At 49.0% G+C, this 18,936-nt stretch overlaps 1 protein-coding gene across 6 annotated transcripts in view; it reads left to right on the forward strand.

The window, feature by feature from the left end:
* The window catches only part of NAV1 (neuron navigator 1), a 468,103-nt gene that overhangs the window by 287,486 nt on the left and 161,681 nt on the right, over window positions 1-18,936 (forward strand). For all 6 annotated transcript variants that reach the window (XM_063954974.1, XM_063954975.1, XM_063954973.1 and 3 more), the window contains 3 exons: window positions 4,390-4,752; window positions 5,566-5,607; window positions 11,371-11,513. In XM_063954974.1, the coding sequence (XP_063811044.1) occupies window positions 4,390-4,752; window positions 5,566-5,607; window positions 11,371-11,513 (548 nt within the window). The remainder of the gene's footprint in view (window positions 1-4,389; window positions 4,753-5,565; window positions 5,608-11,370; window positions 11,514-18,936) is intronic.

Raw genomic sequence — 18,936 nt, forward strand, 5'->3', positions numbered from 1 at the left:
AAAAGTATTCAATATATGATTATTGCAATAAAGGATGTTTTGCATATCACAGAGGAACCCCCTGTCCCTGACACGAGGGTACATATGTATAAGGAAAAGAAACCTGAGGTAACCTTTACCCCTTCTCATGAGCTGAACGAGTTATTTGAAAAGGTGTGGGAATCTCCAGACAGGAAACTGCAGATTCCCAAAAGGATTCTTATGGCGTATCTTTTCCTGGCTAAGGACAGGATACGGTGGGAATCCTCCCCAAGGGTGGACAAAGCGTTGACACGCTTATCCAAAAAGGTAGCAGTGCCATCTCAAGATACGGCTACCCTCAGGAATCCTGCTGATCGCAAGCAGGAGGCTACCTTAAAGTCCATTTACACACACTCTGGTACCTTACTCAGACCGGCGATAGCGTCGGCTTGGGTTTGTAGCGCTGTAGCAGCGTGGACAGATACCTTATCGGCGGAATTGGATACCCTGGATAAGGATACCATTTTATTGACCCTGGGTCATATTAAAGATGCTGTCTTATATATGAGGGATGCTCAAAGACATTGGACTACTGGGTTCTAGAGTCAACGCTATGTCGATTTCTGCTAGACGAGTCCTATGGACCCGGCAATGGACAGGTGATGCCGACTCAAAGAGGCATATGGAGGTTTTACCTTACAAGGGTGAGGAATTGTTTGGGGAAGGTCTCTCGGACCTGGTCTCCACAGCTACGGCAGGTAAATCAAATTTTTTGCCTTATATTCCTTCACAGCCGAAGAAAGCGCCACATTATCGAATGCAGTCCTTTCAGTCAAATAAAAACAAGAGAGTACGAGGATCGTCCTTTCTTGCCAGAGGTAAGGGCAGAGGAAAAAAGCTGCCAACCACAGCTAGTTCCCAGGAGCAGAAGTCCTCCCCGGCCTCTACAAAATCCACCGCATGACGCTGGGGCTCCGCTGAGGGAGTCCGCCCCAGTGGGGGCACGTCTTCGACTTTTCAGCCACATCTGGGTTCACTCAGAGGTGGATCCCTGGGCAATAGAAATTGTTTCCCAGGGTTACAAGCTGGAATTCGAAGAGGTGCCTCCTCGCCGGTTTTTCAAATCGGCCATACCAGCTTCTCCCCCAGAAAGGGAGATAGTTTTAAATGCAATTCGCAAATTGTGTCTTCAACAGGTGGTGGTCAAAGTTCCCCTGCTTCAACAAGGGAAGGGGTATTACTCAACCCTATTTGTAGTCCCGAAACCGGACGGTTCGGTCAGACCCATTTTTAATTTAAAATCCTTGAACCTATACTTAAAAAGGTTCAAGTTCAAGATGGAATCGCTCAGGGCGGTCATCGCCAGCCTAGAAGGGGGGGATTTTATGGTATCCCTGGACATAAAGGATGCATACCTTCATGTTCCCATATATCCACCTCATCAGGCGTACCTGAGATTTGCGGTACAGGATTGTCATTAACAATTTCAGACGTTGCAGTTTGGGCTTTCCACGGCCTTGAGGATTTTCACCAAGGTAATGGCGGAAATGATGGTGCTCCTGCGCAAGCAGGGTGTCACAATTATCCCATCCTTGGACAATCTCCTCATAAAAGCGAGATCGCGAGATCAGTTGTTGATCGACGTGTCACTTTCACTGAAGGTGTTACAACAACACGGCTGGATTCTCAATATCCCGAAGTCACAGTTAGTTCCTACGACTCGTTTGACCTTCTTAGGCATGATTCTGGATACGGACCAGAAAAGGGTTTATCTTCCGATGGAAAAGGCCCAGGAACTCATGACTCTGGTCAGTGACCTATTGAAGCCAAAACAGGTGTCAGTGCATCACTGCACTCGAGTCCTGGGAAAGATGGTGGCATCTTACGAGGCCATTCCCTTTGGCAGGTTCCATGCTTCCAATGGGACCTACTGGACAAGTGGTCCGGGTCTCATCTACAGATTCATCAGTTGATCACCCTGTCCCCCAGGGCAAGGGTGTCTCTCCTGTGGTGGCTACAGAGTGCTCACCTTCTAGAGGGTCGCAGGTTCGCCATTCAGGACTGGATTCTGGTAACAACGGACGAGAGCCTCCGAGGTTGGGGAGCGGTCACACAGGGAAGAAACTTCCAAGGTTTTTGGTCAAGCCAGAAGACTTGTCTTCACATCAACGTCCTGAAGCTGAGGGCCATATACAACGCTCTTCGTCAAGCGGAGACTTTGCTTCGCGACCTACCGGTTCTGATTCAGTCAGACAACATCACCGCAGTGGCTCATGTAAACCGCCAAGGCGGCACAAGGAGCAGAGTGGCAATGGCGGAAGCCACCAGGATTCTTCGCTGGGCGGAAAATCCTGTAAGCGCACTGTCAGCAGTGTTCATTCCGGGAGTGGACAACTGGGAAGCAGACTTCCTCAGCAGGCACAATCTACATCCAGGAGAGTGGGGACTTCATCAGGAAGTTTTCGCACAGATTGCAGCTCAGTAGGGACTGCCACAGATAGACATGATGGCGTCCCGCCTCAACAAAAAACTACAGAGGTATTGCGCCAGGTCAAGAGACACTCAGGCGGTGGCAGTGGACGCCCTCGTGACACCGCGGGTGTTCCAGACGGTTTATGTGTTTCCTCCTCTTCCTCTCATACCCAAGGTGTTGAGAATAATAAGAAAAAGAGGAGTACAGACCATTCTCATTGTTCCAGATTGGCCAAGAAGGACCTGGTATCCGGATCTACAGGAAATGCTCACAGAAGATCCGTGGCCTCTTCCTCTAAGACAAGACCTGTTGCAACAGGGGCCCTGTCTGTTCCAAGACTTACCGCGGCTGCGTTTGACGGCATGGCGGTTGAACGCCAGATCCTAGCGGAAAAGGGCATTCCGGATGAGGTCATTCCTACTCTGATAAAGGCAAGGAAGGACGTGACAGCTAAACATTATCACCGTATATGGCGGAAGTATGTTTCTTGGTGTGAGGCCAGGAATGCTCCTACGGAAGAATTCCATCTGGGCCGTTTCCTTCACTTCCTACAGACTGGAGTAAATTTGGGCCTAAACTTAGGCTCCATTAAGGTTCAGATTTCGGCCCTATCAATTTTCTTTCAGAAGGAATTAGCTTCTCTCCCAGAAGTACAGACTGTTGTCAAGGGAGTGCTGCATATTCAGCCTCCTTTTGTACCTCCAGTGGCACCTTGGGACCTGAACGTGGTGTTGAGTTTCCTTAAGTCGCACTGGTTTGAACCACTTAAAACGGTGTAGTTAAAATATCTCACTTGGAAAGTGGTCATGTTGTTAGCCTTGGCTTCTGCTAGGCGAGTGTCAGAGTTGGCGGCTTTGTCTCATAAAAGCCCCTTTTTAGTTTTCCTTATGGATAGAGTGGAATTGCGGACCCGTACTCAATTCTTGCAAAAGGTGGTTTTGTCTTTTCATATGAACCAACCTATTGTGGTGCCTGTGGCTACGCGAGACTTGTAGGATTCCGAGTCCCTTGATGTGGTCAGGGCTTTGAAAATTTACGTGGCCAGAACGGCTAGGGTCAGGAAAACAGAAGCACTGTTTATCCTGTATGCAGCCGACAAGGTTGGTGCTCCTGCTTCCAAGCAGACTATTGCTCGCTGGGTCTGTAACACGATTCAGCAGGCTCATTCTACGGCTGGATTGCCGTTACCAAAATCAATAAAGGCCCATTCCACCAGGAAAGTGGGCTCTTCTCGGGCGGCTGCCCGAGGGGTCTCGGCATTACAGCTGTGCCGAGCTGCTACTTGGTCGGGTTCAAACACTTTTGCATAATTCTGCAAGTTTGATACCCTGGCTGAGGAGGACCTCATGTTTGCTCAATCGGTGCTGCAGAGTCATCCGCACTCTCCCCCCCGTTTGGGAGCTTTAGTATAATCCCCATGGTCCTTACGGAGTCCCCAGCATCCTCTAGGACGTAAGAGAAAATAAGATTTTAAACCTACCGGTAAATCTTTTTCTCCTAGTCCGTAGAGAATGCTGGGCGCCCGTCCCAAGTGCGGACTACTTCTGCAAGACTTGTATATAGTTTTTGCTTACATAAGGGTTATGTTACAGTTTTTCTCAGTCTCGGACTGATGCTGTGTTGTTTCATACTGTTAACTGGTTCGTATATCCCAAGTTATACGGTGTGGATGGTGTGGGCTGGTATGAATCTTGCCCTTAGATTATCTAAAATCCTTTCCTCGTACTGTCCGTCTCCTCTGGGCACAGTTTCTCTAACTGAGGTCTGGAGGAGGGGCATAGAGGGAGGAGCCAGTGAACACCCATACCTAAAGTTCTTTCTTAGTGCCCATGTCTCCTGCGGAGCCTGTCTATCCCCATGGTCCTTAAGGAGTCCCCAGCATCCTCTACAGACTAGGAGAAAAAGATTTACCGGTAGGTTTAAAATCTTATTTTTTTCTCTTCTCTTAAACCCAGAGCTGTATCAAAACCCTTCATGAAGACTCCAACCCTGTCTAATCTAGATAAAGTCAACTCTAACAGCCTAGACTTCACACCTACTGCTACTGAGGTGGCACCAAACAAGCAGCTTGATCTTCCATCAGGGGTTGGCTGCCTCACACCAAGTCCAGCTCCCATTCTGAACATCAACTCTGCCAGCTTCTCCCAGGGTCTGAGCAACCTTAGGATGTACCCCAAATTATCTGGTTTACATCGTAGCATGGAGTCCCTTCCACTCTCAATCAGTGTACCACCTGCCCAATATACTGGAGGAGGAGAAGATCACACTCCAGACACGGGCTGGAATGATATCGCAATCAAGTCACCTGCACCTGAGGGGTGAGTTAATTTTTTTTTTTTAATTGCTCCGGTAACTTCTTAATAAATTGTGACACCTAGGTCAGAGATTTATACTTTCAAGAAAGCCACTTAAAATTAATTCCCAACCACAGATATTTACATTTCGTTAACCAGTATGTTTTTTTTGCTGATCATAAAGTTGTTTTTATGAAAGTCCACTGGCGGATTCAGGAGGGGGGCACTCCCCTGAAACACACCACAGGGTGCTCTGTAGTACATGGCTCCCTGTCACCCTCTTGCCTCTCCCTGTCAACTACTGACTTTCCCTATCACCCTTTCCTGTCACTAATTGTATCTCCCCCTCCCCCATTGCCTCTCACCATCATCCTCAACATCACCCACTGCCTCCCCTAGTGTCAGACACTTTCTCCCCCTGCCACCCATTTCCTGGCATCATCCACAATATCACCCATTGCCTCCCCTGGTGTCAGCCACTTTCTCCCCATGCCACCCGTTTCCTGGCATCATTCACAACATCACTCATTGCCTCCCCTGGTGTCAGCCACTTTGTCCCCCTGCCACCCGTTTCCTAGCATCATCCACTGCCTCACCCTCTGCCTCTCCCTTGCGTCGCTATCTCCCCATCACCCTCTACTCCTGTCACCCTCTGCCTCTCCAAGGCATCATCCTTTCCCTGTCCTATGGATACGGCATTTCTTTTGAGGCTATGCCCCTTGTTGAGTGGCCACACTTTTGTTCCATGAACAAATAACACCCTCCCTCCTTCCCCTGTCATGGTGCCCCCTGCATCTACCCATATGGAAGTCTTACTGTTGAACTTTGTTTCTACAGCTCCATCCAGGACAGAAATACATTACCTAAGAAAGGGTTGAGGTATGTACTTTGATGATTTCAGACTTGAATGATATGTTGCTCTCATTGATCAGAGCTGTTGTTATAAATTGCCATAAATAAATAACTAATCCTCTTTCTCTGACGTCCTAAGTGGATGCTGGGGACTCCGTCAGGACCATGGGGATTAGCGGCTCCGCAGGAGACAGGGCACAAAAGTAAAAGCTTTAGGACTAAGTGGTGTGCACTGGCTCCTCCCCCTATGACCCTCCTCCAAGCCTCAGTTAGGTTTTTGTGCCCAGCCGAGAAGGGTGCAATCTAGGTAGCTCTCCTGAGCTGCTTAGAATAAAAGTATAGACTTAGGTTTTTTTTATTTTCAGTGAGTCCTGCTGGCAACAGGCTCACTGCATCGAGGGACTAAGGGGAGAAGAAGCGAACTCACCTGCGTGCAGAGTGGATTGGGCTTCTTGGCTACTGGACATTAGCTCCAGAGGGACGATCACAGGCCCAGCCATGGATGGGTCCCGGAGCCGCGCCGCCGGCCCCCTTACAGAGCCAGAAGAGTGAAGAGGTCCAGAAATCGGCGGCAGAAGGCATCTTGTCTTCAAGAAAGGTAGCGCACAGCACTGCAGCTGTGCGCCATTGCTCTCAGCACACTTCACACTCCGGTCACTGAGGGTGCAGGGCGCTGGGGGGGGGCGCCCTGAGACGCAATGAAAACACTATTTATGGTAAAAAATACATCACATATAGCTCCTGGGCTATATGGATGTATTTAACCCCTGCCATTTTACCTCATAAAAAGCGGGAGAAAGGCCGCCGTGAAGGGGGCGGAGCCTATCTCCTCAGCACACAAGCGCCATTTTCCCTCACAGCTCCGCTGGAAGGACGTCTCCCTGACTCTCCCCTGCAGTCCTGCACTACAGAAACAGGGTAAAAAAGAGAGGGGGGGGCACTAATTTGGCATATAAAAACATATATAGCAGCTATAAGGGAGTCCCTATACATATATAGCGCTCTGGTGTGTGCTGGCAAACTCTCCCTCTGTCTCCCCAAAGGGCTAGTGGGGTCCTGTCCTCTATCAGAGCATTCCCTGTGTGTGTGCTGTGTGTCGGTACGCGTGTGTCGACATGTATGAGGAGGAAAATGGTGTGGAGGCGGAGCAATTGCCTGTATTAGTGATGTCACCCCCTAGGGAGTCGACACCTAACTGGATGGTCTTATTTAAGGAATTACATGATAGTGTCAGCACTTTACAAAAAACTGTTGACGACATGAGACAGCCGGCAAGTCAGTTAGTGCCTGTCCAGGCGTCTCAAACACCGTCAGGGGCTCTAAAGCGCCCATTACCTCAGTCGGTCGACACAGACACGGACACTGACTCCAGTGTCGACGGTGAAGAAACAAACGTATTTTCCAGTAGGGCCACACGTTACATGATCACGGCAATGAAGGAGGCTTTGCATATTTCTGATACTACAAGTACCACAAAAAAGGGTATTATTTGGGGTGTGAAAAAACTACCCGTAGTTTTTCCTGAATCAGAAGAATTAAATGAAGTGTGTGATGATGCGTGGGTCTCCCCCGATAAAAAATTGCTGATATCTAAGAAATTATTGGCATTATACCCTTTCCCGCCAGAAGTTAGGGCGCGTTGGGAAACACCCCCTAGGGTGGATAAGGCACTCACACGCTTATCAAAACAAGTGGCGTTACCGTCTCCTGATACGGCCGCCTCAAGGAGCCAGTTGATAGGAAGCTGGAAAATGTCCTAAAAAGTATATACACACATACTGGTGTTAAAATGCGACCAGCGATTGCCTCAGCCTGGATGTGCAGCGCTGGGGTGGCGTGGTCGGAGTCCCTGACTGAAAATATTGATACCCTGGACAGGGACAGTATTTTATTGACTATAGAGCGTTTAAAAGATGCGTTTCTATATATGCGTGATGCACAGAGGGATATTTGCACCCTGGCATCAAGAGTAAGTGCGATGTCCATTTCTGCCAGAAGATGTTTATGGACACGACAGTGGTCAGGTGATGCGGATTCCAAACGGCATATGGAAGTATTGCCGTATAAAGGGGAGGAGTTATTTGGGGTCGGTCTTTCGGACCTGGTGGCCACGGCAACAGCTGGAAAATCCACCTTTTTACCCCAACTCACCTCTCAGCAGAAAAAGACACCGTCTTTTCAGCCTCAGTCCTTTCGTCCCCATAAGGGCAAGCGGGCAAAAGGCCAGTCATATCTGCCCCGGGGTAGAGGAAAGGGAAAAAGACTGCAGCAGACAGCCTCTTCCCAGGAACAGAAGCCCTCCACCGCTTCTGCCAAGTCCTCAGCATGACGCTGGGGCCTTACAAGCGGACTCAGGTGCGGTGGGGGGTCGTCTCAAGAGTTTCAGCGCGCAGTGGGCTCACTCGCAAGTGGACCCCTGGATCCTACAGGTAGTATCCCAGGGGTACAGATTGGAGTTCGAGACGTCTCCCCCTCGCCGGTTCCTGAAGTCTGCTTTACCAACGTCTCCCTCCGACAGGGAGGCAGTATTGGAAGCAATTCACAAGCTGTATTCCCAGCAGGTGATAATCAAAGTACCCCTCCTACAACAGGGAAAGGGGTATTATTCCACACTATTTGTGGTACCGAAGCCAGACGGCTCGGTGAGACCTATTCTAAATCTGAAATCTTTGAACACTTACATACAAAGGTTCAAATTCAAGATGGAGTCACTCAGAGCAGTGATAGCGAACCTGGAAGAAGGTGACTATATGGTGTCCCTGGACATCAAGGATGCTTACCTTCATGTCCCAATTTGCCCTTCTCACCAAGGGTACCTCAGGTTCGTAGTACAGAACTGTCATTATCAGTTTCAGACGCTGCCGTTTGGATTGTCCACGGCACCCCGGGTCTTTACCAAGGTAATGGCCGAAATGATGATTCTTCTTCGAAGAAAAGGCGTCTTAATTATCCCTTACTTGGACGATCTCCTGATAAGGGCAAAGTCCAGGGAACAGTTGGAGGTCGGAGTAGCACTATCTCGGGTACTGCTACAACAGCACGGGTGGATTCTAAATATTCCAAAATCGCAGCTGATCCCGACGACACGTCTGCTGTTCCTAGGGATGATTCTGGACACAGTCCAGAAAAAGGTGTTTCTCCCGGAGGAGAAAGCCAGGGAGTTATCCGAGCTAGTCAGGAACCTCCTAAAACCAGGAAAAGTGTCAGTGCATCATTGCACAAGGGTCCTGGGAAAAATGGTGGCTTCTTACGAAGCGATTCCATTCGGCAGATTTCACGCAAGAACTTTTCAGTGGGATCTGCTGGACAAATGGTCCGGATCGCATCTTCAGATGCATCAGCGGATAACCCTGTCTCCGAGGACAAGGGTGTCTCTTCTGTGGTGGCTGCAGAGTGCTCATCTACTAGAGGGCCGCAGATTCGGCATTCAGGATTGGATCCTGGTGACCACGGATGCCAGCCTGAGAGGCTGGGGAGCAGTCACACAGGGAAGAAATTTCCAGGGAACGTGGTCAAGTCTAGAGACTTCTCTCCACATAAATATACTGGAGCTAAGGGCAATTTTACAATGCTCTATGCCTAGCAAGACCTCTGCTTCAAGGTCAGCCGGTGCTGATCCAGTCGGACAACATCACGGCAGTCGCCCACGTAAACAGACAGGGCGGCACAAGAAGCAGGAGGGCAATGGTAGAAGCTGCAAGGATTCTTCGCTGGGCGGAAAATCATGTGATGGCACTGTCAGCAGTGTTCATTCCGGGAGTGGACAACTGGGAAGCAGACTTCCTCAGCAGGCACGACCTCCACCCGGGAGAGTGGGGACTTCACACGGAAGTCTTCCACATGATTGTGAACCGTTGGGAAAAACCAAAGGTGGACATGATGGCGTCCCGCCTCAACAAAAAACTGGACAGGTATTGCGCCAGGTCAAGGGACCCTCAGGCAATAGCTGTGGACGCTCTGGTAACACCGTGGGTGTACCAGTCAGTGTATGTGTTCCCTCCTCTTCCTCTCATACCCAAGGTACTGAGAATTATAAGACGGAGAGGAGTAAGAACTATACTCGTGGCTCCGGATTGGCCAAGGAGGACTTGGTACCCGGAACTTCAAGAGATGCTCACAGAGGACCCATGGCCTCTGCCGTTAAGAAGGGACTTGCTTCAGCAAGGACCCTGTCTGTTCCAAGACTTACCGCGGCTGCGCTTGACGGCATGGCGGTTGAACGCCGGATCCTAAGGGAAAAAGGCATTCCGGAAGAGGTCATACCTACCCTGGTCAAAGCCAGGAAGGAGGTGACCGCACAACATTATCACCGCATTTGGCGAAAATATGTTGCGTGGTGTGAGGCCAGGAAGGCCCCCACGGAGGAATTTCAACTCGGTCGATTCCTGCATTTCCTGCAAACAGGAGTGTCTATGGGCCTCAAATTGGGGTCCATTAAGGTTCAAATTTCGGCCCTGTCGATTTTCTTCCAGAAAGAATTGGCTTCAGTTCCTGAAGTCCAGACATTCGTCAAGGGAGTACTGCATATACAACCCCCTTTTGTGCCTCCAGTGGCACCGTGGGATCTCAACGTAGTTCTGGGATTCCTCAAATCACATTGGTTTGAACCGCTCAAATCTGTGGATTTGAAATATCTCACATGGAAAGTGACCATGCTGTTGGCCCTGGCCTCGGCCAGGCGAGTGTCAGAATTGGCGGCTTTGTCTAACAAAAGCCCATATCTGATTTTCCATTCGGACAGGGCAGAACTGCGGACTCGTCCCCAGTTTCTCCCTAAGGTGGTGTCAGCGTTTCACCTGAACCAACCTATTGTGGTGCCTGCGGCTACTAGGGACTTGGAGGACTCCAAGTTGCTAGACGTTGTCAGGGCCCTGAAAATATATATTTCCAGGACGGCTGGAGTCAGGAAAACTGACTCGCTGTTTATCCTGTATGCACCCAACAAGCTGGGTGCTCCTGCTTCTAAGCAGACGATTGCTCGTTGGATTTGTAGTACAATTCAGCTTGCACATTCTGTGGCAGGCCTGCCACAGCCAAAATCTGTAAATGCCCATTCCACAAGGAAGGTGGGCTCATCTTGGGCGGCTGCCCGAGGGGTCTCGGCTTTACAACTTTGCCGAGCTGCTACTTGGTCAGGGGCAAACACGTTTGCAAAATTCTACAAATTTGATACCCTGGCTGAGGAGGACCTGGAGTTCTCTCATTCGGTGCTGCAGAGTCATCCGCACTCTCCCGCCCGTTTGGGAGCTTTGGTATAATCCCCATGGTCCTGACGGAGTCCCCAGCATCCACTTAGGACGTCAGAGAAAATAAGAATTTACTTACCGATAATTCTATTTCTCGTAGTCCGTAGTGGATGCTGGGCGCCCATCCCAAGTGCGGATTGTCTGCAATACTTGTACATAGTTATTGTTACAAAAATCGGGTTATTATTGTTGTGAGCCATCTTTTCAGAGGCTCCTCTGTTATCATGCTGTTAACTGGGTTCAGATCACAAGTTGTACAGTGTGGTTGGTGTGGCTGGTATGAGTCTTACCCGGGATTCAAAATCTTTCCTTATTGTGTACGCTCGTCCGGGCACAGTATACTAACTGAGGCTTGGAGGAGGGTCATAGGGGGAGGAGCCAGTGCACACCACCTAGTCCTAAAGCTTTTACTTTTGTGCCCTGTCTCCTGCGGAGCCGCTAATCCCCATGGTCCTGACGGAGTCCCCAGCATCCACTACGGACTACGAGAAATAGAATTATCGGTAAGTAAATTCTTATTTTTACTTTACTGTTTTTTTCTAAGGTATCCATCACATTCTCAGGATGAACCAAAGGAGAGGCGTCATTCACACACAATTGGGGCAATTCAGGATAATGAAGACTTGTCTCCTCTACCCCCACCTCTCCCACTTACTAATGTGGGAAAGCCTCCGTTAGCATGCTTGGGTGAGTTTAGGTTATACTTTAAATGTCTGTTTTTTTAGTATATGGATGTTAGGGACCCAACGTTTCACCATGATGTGATGGATAAGAATACATTTTTGTCCAGACATGCCTTGGTGGAATTCAGTTGGGTACAAGGTTTAGCCCACAAAAATAACTTTGCAGACTTTGCGCCAATTTTGGATAACTCTGGGTATACGCGCTCCTGATACTTGCGGTATACAATTTGAGATAATTCACCCCTCACAGAGGACAGTTAAGACAGCCCACCCAGCTGGGGCTATAAAGAATGCATGATGCCGTCGATACCAAGTAACGGAGTGGAGAGGACAAAATGCTCTGTTCCTGGACTTCCTTGCAGTGGCAGTTGCAGAGCACTCCATTATTCAAATAGTGGAGCCACCCCTAAACACGGTCAAACATCGCTGAGTGTGGCTCCCCTATTTGATTAATGGACTGCTCTAAAACTGCCACTGGCAAGTAAGTGCAGCCTATGGTTCAGGAGATTTTGTGATGAGTCAGTGGTATAATAGGATTTTAATACCTACCGGTAAATCCTTTTCTCTTAGTCCGTAGAGGATGCTGGGGTCACATCAAGAACCATGGGGTATAGACGGGATCCGCAGGAGACATGGGCACTTTAAGACTTTCAAATGGTGTGACCTGGCTCCTCCCTCTATGCCCCTCCTCCAGACTCCAGTTTAAAGAACTGTGCCCAGGGGGACGGACATTTCGAGGAAAGGATTTATTGTTAAACCACAGTGAGCATCTTACCAGCTCACACCTCAAGCATGCCGCAGAACGTGGCATTCAACAGAACACAAGCCAACGGCATGAAGAATTTGCAGCAATATGCTGACAAAAATCATAACACAACCTGTGTGTAATCACAGCCAATAACTGCAGATACAGTACGCACTGGGACGGGCGCCCAGCATCCTCTACGGCAGAGGTTCTCAAACTCGGTCCTCGGGGCCCACACAGTGCATGTTTTGCAGGTCTCCTCACAGAATCACAAGTGAAATAATTAGCTCCACCTGTGGACCTTTTAAAATGTGTCAGTGAGTAATTAATACACCTGTGCACCTGCTGGGTTACCTGCAAAACATGCACTGTGTGGGCCCCCGAGGACCGAGTTTGAGAACCTCTGCTCTACGGACTAAGAGAAAAGGATTTACCGGTAGGTATTAAAATCCTATTTTCTCATACGTCCTAGAGGATGCTGGGGTCACATCAAGAACCATGGGGTTTATACCAAAGCTCTAGAACGGGCGGGAGAGTGCGGATGACTCTGCAGCACCGATTGACCAAACATGAGGTCCTCATTAGCAGGGTATCAAACTTGTAGAACTTCGCAAAGGTGTTTGAACCCGAGCAAGTAGTTGCTCGGCAAAATTGTAATGCCGAGACCCCCCCGGGCAGCCGCCCAGGACGAGCCCACCTTCCTGGTAGAATGGGCCCTCCCTGATTTCGATAACGGCAATCCAGCCGTAGAATGAGCCTGCTGAATCGTATGACAGATCCAGCGCCCAATAGACTGCTTGGAAGCAGGAGCCCCAATTTTATTGTGAGCTAAGAAGGAGGAAGGGATGTGGAAGGAAGTTGATCGCAGCAGCAAATTTGTTAGCAGTTGGGCAAAACCATGTGCACTGCAGGGGGGCAGATATAAAATGTGCACAGAGAGTTAGATTTGGGTGGGATTTGTTCAAACCGAAATCTAAATTGCAGTGTAAAAATAAGCAGCCAGTATTTACCCTGCACAGAAACAAAATAACCCACCCAAATCTAACTCTCTCTGCACGTGTTATATCTGCCATACATGCAGTGCACATGGGCCCTCATTCCGAGTTGTTCGCTTGCTGCCGTTTTTCGCAGCACAGCGATCAAGTGAAAAAGCGGCAAATCTGTGCATGGTACGCAGCGCGCATGCGTTAAGTACTTTCACACAAAACTTTGTCGTTTTACCCAAGCTCGAGCGACGCTTTTCAGTCGCTCGAGTGTTCGTAGTATGATTGACAGGGAGTGGGTGTTTCTGTGCGGCAACTCGGCATTTTCAGGGAGTGTGCTAACAAACGCAGGCATGCCAGGCAAAAACGCAGGAGTGGCTGGAGAAACGGGGGAATGGCTGGCCGAACGCAGGGCGTGTTTGTGACGTCAAACCAGGAACTAAACAGACTGCAGTCATCGCAAGATAGGAGTAGGTCTGGAGCTACTCCGGCATGACATTTTTCCTGTGCAGTTCTGCTAATCTTTTGTTTGCACTTCTGCTAAGCTAAGATACACTCCCAGAGGGCGGCGGCCTAGCGTTTGCACTGCTGCTAAAAGCAGCTAGCGAGCGATCAACTCGGAATGAGGGCCATGGTTTTGCCCAACTGCTAACAAATTTGATGCTGCGATCAACTCTGAATTACCCACCATGTTCATTGTAGAGTTTATCAAAATTGTTTTGATTATCTGTATTTTCTTTTTCTTGCATGGCACAACAAGTCTCAGCATGACATCTTTTATGTTTAGAGTTAGGTTTTGCCGTTCAAGCCCCCCCCCCCCCCCTCCCCCATTACCTTTTCCTGTGAATTTAGTTTGGTATCAGGATAGTAGGTACTTAGGTCGACCATTATTGGGCGATATGGGAAAAGGGTTGACACATTAAAAAGGTTGACACTGGACAGGTCGAAGTATGAAAAGCCCAACATGTATTTTTAAAAATAAAAAAATGAATTTAAATTTTTCATACTTTGCCATCCAAGTGGACTATGATTGGGAATAGTAACCTGTGCCGAGAGAGGCAGTAGTGGAGCAAGGCACCTTGCCCGCAGCATGGTGAGTGAAGCAAGCCATGCATGGGGATGCGGTGCACTAATTTGAATTCCTGGTCATGTTACACAAAAAAATTACACCAAAATCATTCAAAAATTTCAGGTCTACTTTTTCATTTGTCGACCTGTCCTGTTGACCTTTTTTGAATGTCTACCTTTTCCCATAACGACCATGTCCATGTCGACCAATATTGGTCGACCTATTGACTATCGACCTTAACGAGATCGATCCATTACCATTTAAGTTTCTGATTTGCTTCTCGTCTGCTTTCAATATTGTCATGTTTTGGTCTCTCTCTCAGCGCAAAGGTGTTAACAATTACATCTTTACCCTGTGACATCACTCAAATGCTGATTAATAAAGTGAAAAGAAGGGCTCCGTCTGGTTTTATTGAGAGTGTAATGTAATCTCTATAGCAGTCCATTGCCTCTAGCAGGTAATAGAAATTGAGCAGTATCTGACTTAAGGTGCATACACATGGAGAGATTTTGGCTATGAGAGATTCTGACTGAGCGTTTTCCCTTGAACTGGCAGTAGGAGATTTTGTAACGTTACCAGAGATTTTGACTAACTTTTCCAGCGATTTTGGCTATGAGCGATTTTGGCTAACTCATTTAAGCAAGGGGATGCTTTTTCTTTTCCAGCGACCTAGCCAAAATTGACTTGCCTGCACAGTCTATTTTTAGCAGCGATTAGCGACCTGGCGGGGACGCGCATCGCTATCGCTGGCTGTGTACACATGGAGAGATATGCACTAACTTTCTGAGCGATTTTGACTATATAGTCAAAATCTCTCGGCTATATCGCTCCGTGTGTATGGACCTTTAGACTTTTCTACTGTCTAATGCAATTTCAGCTGCTTCATTTAAAGGGGCAATAATAGTACATGCGAAACATGGCCTGGTTTTGTATTTAAAACTCATGCCCTTTAAATCTAGCGTCCAAAACCACAGATGACATTACAGCTTTGAAAAGCGCTTCATAGTAAAATAACTTGCCTTAAATGCCTCTTAGCCAGCCTTAAAAGAGCAATGCACCAAAGAATCCTAACAAAAAATCTTACCTTCAGTTTTATGTATTTGAATTTCTTTTTTTTTTGGTATAGTTTCTATTTCAGCTGCCAACATCTCTTATCCCCTAACTCTGTTAATTGATTCAAAGTTCATAAAGATAGAAGCATTCTAGACATGTTACAAGCTTGCATGACTTGAAAATATACGAATAGTGGATAAGTTATTAATAAATCGCACTACTCAGTAGCGGGTAATCTAAATAAGTGTTGGTATTGTAAAAATACTAGTTGTCAAATAGTGCCATCAGCACTTCCTCATCTCCTTATCAGATTCAATTGCAGACAGATTAAAATATACATATGACCGTTTCTTTACAGAAACAGGAAAGCATGACTAGATAAAACATGTATTGTTACACTGTACAATGCTAAAGGTTATTATTCTGTCTAATATTAAGATTTTATGGACTTGGACTGGTTCAGCATACAAAAGAAATCCGGTACAATGAGGACTTTATGACTGATATGAATTATGAAATACGATTTGTGTTCTTATCTTGTTAAATCCTTTTCTTTGAGTCCATAGGGGACTGGATAGGGAGTGAGGCAGGCACAAAAGAGTTACTTTTTTTCTTCACAGCATGCCACAGCCTCCCTGTCCCCTATATCCCACCCCTAACCCAAGACCTGACAGTTTTAGTTAGCAAGCCCCGGGCAGGAGTTGGAAAAGAGACAGGAAAACCACATCACCCCTAAAGATACACTCATAGGATGACCGGTCACACACCACCACATAGAAGAAGAAGTTCCCACAGGACCAGTGTGTCCGGAAGGTCGTGCTGTGCCCCTTATGGACCCAAAGAAAAGGATTTAACAAGGTAAGAACATAAATCCTATTTTCTTTTTCGTTCACTAGGGGGCACAGGATTCATTACACTGGGATGTCCCAAAGCTGTCCACTCAAGAATGGGGACGCTCGGGGGCGTGGCCTGACCTGCAACCTGTGTGGACGTGCCTGCAATAGCTCCTGCCGGCCCTGCACCCAAAGTGCATATTCCCCAGACCTCCCACGCTGATTTGCACCCCCTGGCGAGTGCCCACCGCGCCCAGCACCCGAGGAGGCTGGAGAGGTGCCCCCGGGCACTATTTAATTGTTGAGGCCTCCGCTCCGTCCCGGGACCGGGACCTCGAGTTTGGGGCCTACCCGGGAGCGAGCTCCGGGACCGGAACGCGGCCGCGCCGGGTCCCCTGGCGGCTCCCCCACACAAGTAAGCCGGCTCATTCTAAGCCCCTCTCTTGCCCCAGACCATCGGGGACGGCGGCGGGGATCAGACTCCCGCTCCCTGCCCTCCGGAGCCGCGGCTGCGGCCTCCTCCCGACTGCACCCACTCCGGCGGCGGCCATCTTGCTACACCCGGCCCGCCGGTCACCTGCACACCCCTGCCCCTACGAGCCAGCCCTGCCTCCCCTGAGACCCCTTCTAACACAAATACTCCCTCAGCAGGGAGAGAGAGGGGTCTGCTGCGCTTTTGAAGCCCCTGGGAGTTGAGGCCTACATCAGCACCAGGATCCGGGGCCTAAAGTAGCTGCATACACCCGCTGCGGAGCCCTGCCAGTGTGGAGGCCTGTTGGAACCACCTATCTCCCCCAGCGGCTGTGGATAGCCTGGTTACCTCTCTGTGCCCCCCCTTCATACTCCCCGACCAGGCGCAATACCGTGGGGGCATCCCAGGAGGGGTGAGTGTTTGCCCAGGAGGGCACTGCCAGCCTGACACCTATGACATTGAGCTATCAGCTGTTGTCTGTATACCTGGCTCCCCCCTCTCCCTTGCTCGCTGGAGACCTGCCCTTCGGCACTGCTGGAGGGTTATGACCGGTCGCCGGACCTCTGCTGATGCCGTTCTTCTGATGTAGTCCAGGACGTTCACACACCACCACCTTTGAACCCTCTGCTTACCTAACCTCCATCATATAGTCTCCGGGACCCATCGCTTCAGAATGGCGCCGAAAAAGGTTAAAGCGGTGCTTCCTCCTAGAGTATCTTTGCCGTCTCAGAAAGCAGCTTCTGCCCCCTCTACTGCACGGAAGTCCCCAATAGCCACCTCCGCGTCAGACCCTCCCTGCAGACCTGCTTCTGTTCCGGGGTTCGACCCAGACTCTGACGCCCCTCTCACGGTCAAAACCCTGTATCAGGCTCTAACAGCGTTTAAAACAGAGCTGACTCAGGATCTCACAGCGGCCGTCCGAGAGGTCAAGACAGAACTGCATGCTATAGGGGAACGCACAGACCATCTGGAACGGAAAGTCGAGGAATTGGTCTCGTCCCATAATGACCTCATAGCGGCCCATGATCAACAGCAGAATGACCTGGAGGCATTCAAACTCAAGATGGCGGATATCGAGGACAGATCTCGGCGCAATAATATCAAGATCCGAGGCATTCCCGACTCCGTGCAAAACTCCGAGCTAGAAGACTACGCCACCGCGCTATTTAGGAAGCTCCTGCCCAGGGCTGACCCCAGGGAGCTGCTTATAGACAGGATTCACAGACTACCTAAACCACGCTCTGTTCCCCCCTCGCTTCCACGAGATACGCTCATGAGAGTGCACTTTTTCACGACGAAAGAACGCATTCTAAAGGCGGCAAGGGATGCGGATTCTGCCGCGCTTGGTGGATTACAGCTCTTTCCGGATTTCTCGGCTTTGACTTTGGCTAAAAGACGTTCGTTTCTTCCTGTTACCCTGGCGCTTCGTGACCAAGAGATCAATTATAGATGGGGCTTTCCGGTGAAGCTCATCATCTTCTAGGACAACAAATCCTACACGGTCGCCTCACTGGACGCTGGAGTCAAGCTGCTATCGGAGTGGGATATTGCTGTCGAGCTGCCGCCTGGATCCAAGAAACAGTCAACCCTCCAATCGGAGTGGATCGTCGCCTAAAGTCGTCATTGTAAACTTGGGCCTTGTATGTGGACGTTATGATGTTCTGTTCTAACAGATAGGTCTTGGCCTTTCGTCTAGAAGCGGACACGTGAGTCACCACGTTAGTAGTTGTAATGCTGGAGTCCCGGCTCCGTGCCCATGGTTTAGTTCATTAGTGTGTGCGTATATGTTATCTGTGGTCCTTACATGGTTGGTAGGAATATTTGTATCTGTACATGTCTCTTTTTTCTTCTTCTCTTTCCCTTCATCTAGGTTCATTGGTGGTGGTGGCGTTAGGCCACATGTTCCCCCTCGTTAATGTACTACTGCATGTTTTTGTTTTCCTTGCAGTAGTTACACCGACCCGATGTACTGGGTCGTTTTGGTTTGTCCTCACCCTTTCTTCCCTCGTTATTTCCTCCCCCCCCCCTCTCATGACACTCTAACTAATTGTATGAGACAAAATAATTTCATATTTGTATACAGTAATATCTCACTACTCATGGCGTGCTTTGGATCGCCTCGATGATCCAGGTTCTGTCCATGAACGTTAAGGGGTTAAACTCCCCTAATAAGCGAAGGCTAGCATTGGACTATTTTGCTAGGCACAAGGCTGATGTTATTGCGCTGCAGGAGACGCACTTTTCGTCCTTAGCGCCCCCTACGTTTAAAGAC

This window comes from Pseudophryne corroboree, chromosome 2 (genome assembly GCF_028390025.1).
Source record: "Pseudophryne corroboree isolate aPseCor3 chromosome 2, aPseCor3.hap2, whole genome shotgun sequence".
Lineage (NCBI taxonomy): Eukaryota > Metazoa > Chordata > Amphibia > Anura > Myobatrachidae > Pseudophryne > Pseudophryne corroboree.